The 6,747-nt window shown below is 36.1% G+C and overlaps 1 protein-coding gene across 1 annotated transcript in view; it reads left to right on the forward strand.

Moving 5' to 3' along the window:
• Positions 1–6,434, forward strand: part of LOC125659250 (nacrein-like protein) — a 12,952-nt gene extending 6,518 nt beyond the window's left edge. Inside the window, exons 6-9 of the mRNA XM_056148538.1 lie at positions 1–9; positions 306–532; positions 1,278–1,358; positions 6,309–6,434. The exon at positions 1–9 is cut by the window's left edge and continues 112 nt beyond it. Coding sequence (XP_056004513.1) covers positions 1–9; positions 306–532; positions 1,278–1,358; positions 6,309–6,344 — 353 coding nt within the window. The 3' untranslated portion in view covers positions 6,345–6,434. The remainder of the gene's footprint in view (positions 10–305; positions 533–1,277; positions 1,359–6,308) is intronic.
• Positions 6,435–6,747: the final 313 nt, after the last annotated feature.

The raw sequence follows: 6,747 nt of genomic DNA on the forward strand, positions 1-6,747 counted from the left end.
TTCCCAAGGGTGAGTACATGTATAATAAAGGAATGACATTGAGGAGCATATAACATTGAAAGGATTTCAAGTTCAACACCTCATCTGGTGTCCTTGACCCCTATGAATGAAAGATTGCATAAGTTAATTGCACATGCATAAGATTGATCAAAATATCAGCTCTTTGCTTTTGGTCTGTAGCAGCTGCTGTTTATAGTGTACTGTGTATTTTGTTGATTGAGGAAATGAACGTCCTCAATACTACGCATTTTTTATGATTTAGCATGCTTACTTCATAATTATGTTAGTGTTCTAAATGTTTGTAGACTTGAAATGTGGAAAACCGCAAAGCCAAAAAACTATCGAAAACAAATGTATTAAGAAAGGAAGCGAAAACAGCGACGCTGTCAGTGTGTCTTATGGGATCTCTCCGCAAGATGTCCTTCCTGATGACAAGAGATTCTACACATATCTAGGATCTTTAACCACGCCCCCATGTTACGAAACAGTCCAGTGGATAGTTTTCAAATGCCCAATCGTGGTGTCTCGCGGAGTAAGTGCTTTCAAATGTCTCAATCCCATTCATGCATTAATTATGTATCCTCTTCCCAGAAGGGGGCATATTGTTTTAGTGTTAATTCTTCTTCTTCAAATACGAAGTTTGTACGGACCATAACTTTTTTGTCTTTTGACATAGGCATTTGATATTTGGTATGTGGGTATACCATGATAAGAGAGAGTGTTGCATTTCAATTTTGATGACCTTTGACCTTGATCTTTTATGTAACAGTAAAATAATAGAATTTTTGGGTAATTTTTGTTGTCCGGACTATAACCTTTTTTGTCTTTTGACATATGCCTTTGATATTTGGTATATGGGTATACCATGATAAGACAGTGTGTCATGTGCCATTTTTGCTGACCTTTGTCCTTGACCTTTTATGTAAAGGTCAAATAATAGAATTTTTGGAGCAATTGTTTTGTCGGATCCTAACATATTGTCTTTTAACATAGGCCTTTGATATTTGGTTTGTTAACAAGTTTGATATACTATCATATGTTCACAACACTGTTCCTTGGTTGAAGCACATATACATATGGATAACTGTTTTAGTTTTCCACTTTAAAGATGATTTCTAAAATGTTTTAAAAACTATGGAAAATGGAAGGGGAAACATCAGTTTTAGTGAGCTAATACAATAATTTTACATCCATCACCACTTATTAAAATTTTAAACATGTGAAAAAATATACTACTTCTAATAAGCTTATGATACTATTGACACTTTCATTTTCAGGCATTTGAGGCATTGCGAAAGGTCAAAGACTCCCACGGGAGACCACTGTCTGCTCTAGGGATACGGAGACCAATACAGCCGGTAACGCTAATCTAAAGCCCTTTAATTTAGATTAAAATAAAAGTGGTACACGAGAAATGAATTTTTCAAAATTCCTATAGGACACAGTACAACCCACTGCTATTTACTGAAACTATACTCACATCCTCATCACCATCTCAAGGTACATTATACATTATGTCCCTTTAGTTTGTACACACACACACACACACACACACACACACACACACACATATATATATATATATATATATATATATATATATATATATATACCCCAAGGCTGTTTAATATGTAATGTGTATTGTACCACAGCGCGATAACTCTTTGCACGATTTCGTAGATAATGATACTATTGAATAGCTCTATTCAATACCTTTCCAACAGTATAAACACACGCCTTCAGCTCCACACAGTTTTAAACTTATAGTAATTTCAATAGAGCCAGTCGTTGTCCACTGTTGTAAAAATGGTTGGGAAACGGGCTGAGAATATTGAAGATATTAGAGCTTATATAAAAGTTTGCAAGAAAATATTAATCGGTTATTCGATAATGCATATTTTGACTGAATGGGGGGAATTTATTGGTCTGATAAGGTATCTTATGAGACAGTTCGCAGGTGGAGAAAGAAATTTCTGACTGGCACAGAATCTGTCAAAGATGCAGCAAAAGCTGGCCGACCTGTGACTGTAACAGACAAGGCAAATGTCTCAAAAGTCAGGGAAACATTGAAAGTGATGGCAGATACACGATTCGTGATATTGCCAAGCTGATGCATATCGCTATCGCGGGTGCATTTCATTTTGAAGCGTATTTTGAAAATACGAAAGATTTCTGCCAGATGGATACCGCATATATTGACAGATGACCAAAAAATGGGTACGAGTACAAACCTCTAAGCAATTGCTCAAAATGTTTCCCAAATTCAATCAAAGACAATTTGCAAACATTGTTACTGGTGACGAAATATGGGTTCATTATTTCGAAAAAGAAGTTGCCAAAAGAACCATAAGCACAAAGAAGGTTCTTTATTGCATATTCTTTTCATGTGATGGTATAGTCATACAAATTCCGGTGTCGAAGGGCAAAAGTGTTACAGGTCGGTATTACCGAGATGTTATACTAAAAAGTCAAGAAATATCATCATAAACGACGCCATGTGTCAGGATTTAGGCATGTTCGTTTACTTCATGATAATACTCCGTCACATACATCTGAGCTTGTGAAGCAACTTTTGAAGTCTGAGAAGGTAACTGTCTTGTCACACCCACCATACTCTCCAGATCTAGCCTCATGCGACTTTTTCAATTTTCCAAAACTTAGAAAGTTCTTATATGGTCGTCGTTACAAGTCCCAACAAGCCCTTGGCTCAGCCATCAGTCAGTGCCTCAGAAGTCTATCTAAATCAGCGTACCGTGACGCATTTCAGAAATGGATTCAGAGATTGAACGTATGTGTTTCAAACCGCGGAGTATACTTTGAAGAAATGTAATGTTCATTTCACTATTTGAATCAATGCTTTTGAGATATCGTATACTACACATTACATATCGAACAGCCCTCGCATAAGCACTAAGTTCCAACGACGCTCGATACCTAGAAGTGTCGGATCCACAACGTGGATTCAAGATTTTAAAAAAATTATACAAAGCACTAATGACCAACGACACGAACAACCAGATTGTCAAATGTTCGGGACGACCTGTCCTTCCTTCAGGACAAACGAAAAGAATTTCATAATGTGGCCAATATTAGCACAGAATAACAAAACAACAAAAGCTACACATAAACAAACCTAGCAATACAACTACACTAAATCTACAAACGTATTTTCACCGCAGACTACATATTTTTGATTTTTAGGCTTGCCAATCAATGTTAAGAGTGGAGCGAATTAGGAAATGTCCTAATCCTCCGAAGAGCTGATCCACAATGTACGAAGTACTAAGTAATAATATGCTTAATTGATCTCAGGCGGAACAAGTAAACTACATTACGTTGATAAATAGTAAAGTTAACTCGTACCCGGAGAGATTTTATATTAACTGTGAATTAAGAATAAATGATTTATGAATAGTAAGATAATGATAATGAAGAATAAAAATATTATATATTCATAAATGAACACTATAAAAATAAAGTATATAATAAGAAATAGACAAACGAACATTTTAAATGAACAAGAATAAATACATAAACAATGTGGACAAACTAAAAAACAAAGAATAAGCAGCCTAGGAAATCGAATCAACATCAGCCATTCCCGTACTGATCATGTCTAGGGTAACTGTGTAAAATAATAAAAAAAAAACAGACATAGAATCACAGAAACTAATAAATGGGTTTTGCACATAAGCAATTTGTTATGTCATATGAAGGACATAGCAAAACAGGGGGGGGGGGGGTGATTCTGTAAACAGAGAATTAGGAAAAAATGTTTAAAAATGGCCGTAGTACTACTGTTAGGGACATGATCAGACGAGTAGGCCTAGATGAAGCTCATGATCTAGTATGGGTTTAGCCGTAGTCATCCTGATGAAGTCAGTAGGTTTGTTGATACCAGGCGTTTCGAATGACTTCAATCTGTTGATCCAGAATTTTTCCTTCTGCTTTCTTTCGTTAACTGACCAACTTGGGTCATGTTCAATGACTACTACTCTCATGTCCTCCCATCGGTGATTCTTGTTATTGAAATATGTAGCTACTGGCAAATCTTTATTGGTTATGAGAGAGGACAGGTCGTTGTTGACGAAGGTCTGTTGTTTCTCCCACGTACTGCTTCTGACAGATATCGCAACTGATGAGATAGATGCAGTTATTAGTTTTGCATGAAAAGTTTCTAATATTTTATAACTGCGACTTGCGACAGGACTGCTAAAACCCTGAGTGTCTGAGTTAAATTTGCATAGCTGACATCTGAGGTCTAAGTATAATTTGACACCTCCATTGAGTAAAGAGTTATCCAGTTTCTGTGGCGTCTGAAGGATTCCATCGGTGATTCCTTAAAAAACATCAGCCATTCCTTTGTTGGCATACAGAATGAGCAGGTGTTTTCTCAGAATACCGTTGATGTTTTTGAGGGCGGGATGATACGAGTACGTAGTGACTAATGGAACCCTGTCATTTTGAGACTTTTCTTTATACTGGAGGAGGGACTAACGGTCCTGTCGTGACATCTCATCAATCGCGGACTATTCCTTGCAAGGATCATATCTTCTATTTGTGAGATGAGTTTTGAGGATTTTTCCTTTTTCTTGGAAAATAGTATGAGTAGAGCACACGCAGTGGATGCGGGTAGCCAAACCCTTAGGTACACCTTTGAAAGTGTGGGGTGGATGACAAGTGGATGGCATAAGGTACAAATGAGAATCGGTGGGTTTAGTGTGGAGATTTCCCCGTTTCTAAATGTGGCTGTGGTATCCAAAAATGTGTTATTGGAGGTGGAGATTTCCACAGTATACTGATGAAATTATGGAAAGAGTTTGCCATCGCGATTAAATTGTCCAGACTCTCACGACCGTTAGCCCACTTCTTCTAAGTGTCATCTATAAAACATAGCCAACTAAAGGAGTAATGTAGAAGTCTACGTTCCAGTCTTCCCATAAAGATGTTGGCATACGATGGTGCCATGTTGTTATCATGGCTGTGCCACTAATTTGCAGGTAGTGTTCATCATTTGAACTTGAAGTTATTGAACTTGAGGACAAGTTCAAGAAGCCAAATGAGTGTTTCATTTAAGAGCATTTAATTGCCCTGTTGTTCCAAACCTCTCTACATGCCTTGATACCCTCCATGTGGAATGTTAGTGTAAAGTGAAGTAACATCCATGGTCACAAGGAGGGTATGGTCTGGCAGGCCCGATGAAGGGGTTTTATTGAGGTGATCAGTATTGTCCTTCAAGTATAACGGTAAATGTTTTACATGCTAACGGGGATGTAAATCTATGAATTCAGAGATTTTCTCCGTGGGATGTCCGATGCCGCTGACTATAGAAAGGTCTGGCATGTTTTGTTTGTTGTATTTTAGGCAGTAGATAGAATAGTCCTGGTCTACAGTTGTTAGGACAAAGAGCTCCAAAAACATTGTCACCGATCTCGCCCTTGTTGTACATTTGCTGGAGGATTTTGGTGATCTTGGTAGAGAACTCTTTGTTGGGGTCAGACCGTAACTTTTTGTAAAAGCGTTCGTCCGAGAACTGTCGATGAACCTCTTTTAGGTACTTGTCTTTGTCCATGACAACAACTGTATAACCCCTGTCTGCCTTTTTAATGACAATATTATCCCAATATTAGCACAAAGACAATAAATGACATACAATATACTCATTTTACACACCATATTGAACCATTTAAATTCAAACAAAGTGGAATATTTATAAATACTTAATTCTTACAAATGAATTTAAAGAGAGGAATGCTTCGTTTTTACAATCATTGTTAATTTAAATTCACAGTGAAGACCGAAAGCAGGGGACTCAATGTGTTTTTTGTAAAGACCACCAAAAAGTTTTAATTTTTGCGTTAAAACGAGAATTTCCAACTTTAGATGAGTGTTATTTTCGCAAGTTCATACATTCAACTATGCAACAAAATTAAAGAAAGCTCTGGGAAAATTGGTTTTGCACAGAATGAGCTGTAGTGTCTCTTTAACGTTCTAACTACCGCGTATTCTAATGATCTATTTGACATACTTTAAAACAACATTTAAAAAACCAATGACTGAAAGAGAGGATCTTATACATATAAAGAAAGATATAATGTGATTAATTGTTTAATATATATTTTCTCGTAGTTACGAGATAATTTTTTATATGATACTAATAGGCTTTCGTAGTCGTGACCTTTCAAGTACTTCTGTAAATGTCTTATTGATCTTTTTAGATTCAACACTTGGGATGTTGCTGGAAATTTTGTACTTTTATCTTTTATCAACTGTATATATATAAATGCATTTTCTTTCTCTCATTTTAGGGAAATATAAAGCAGAAAGTGTTTAAAAACTTCTGAAGACATGGTAAACCGTATGAAAACAATAGATAACGCCATTACTGAGAAAACGATTGTACATTTCGTGATTATTAAAATAGTACCAGTTTATCAGTGTGTTTTTCTTTATGAAACTCAATATACTAGTGCTGTAAGCATCTGTTAACGTCCACCACAAATCAAGTTCAGTGATAGGAAAATCATTGAATAACTTGGTTGTTTTAAATAAACACAAAGTCAATAAATTTCCTACACGATACTCATTTTACACTCCATACTGAACCATTTAAATTCAAACAAAGTGGGATATATTTGAATACTGTACTTAATTCTTATAGATTAAATTGAAGAGAGGTATGCTTCCTTTTTACAATCATTTTGAATTTAAATTCACAGTGAGAGTAGGGATGACGAGGACGATGGA

Source organism: Ostrea edulis, chromosome 9 (genome assembly GCF_947568905.1).
Source record: "Ostrea edulis chromosome 9, xbOstEdul1.1, whole genome shotgun sequence".
Lineage (NCBI taxonomy): Eukaryota > Metazoa > Mollusca > Bivalvia > Ostreida > Ostreidae > Ostrea > Ostrea edulis.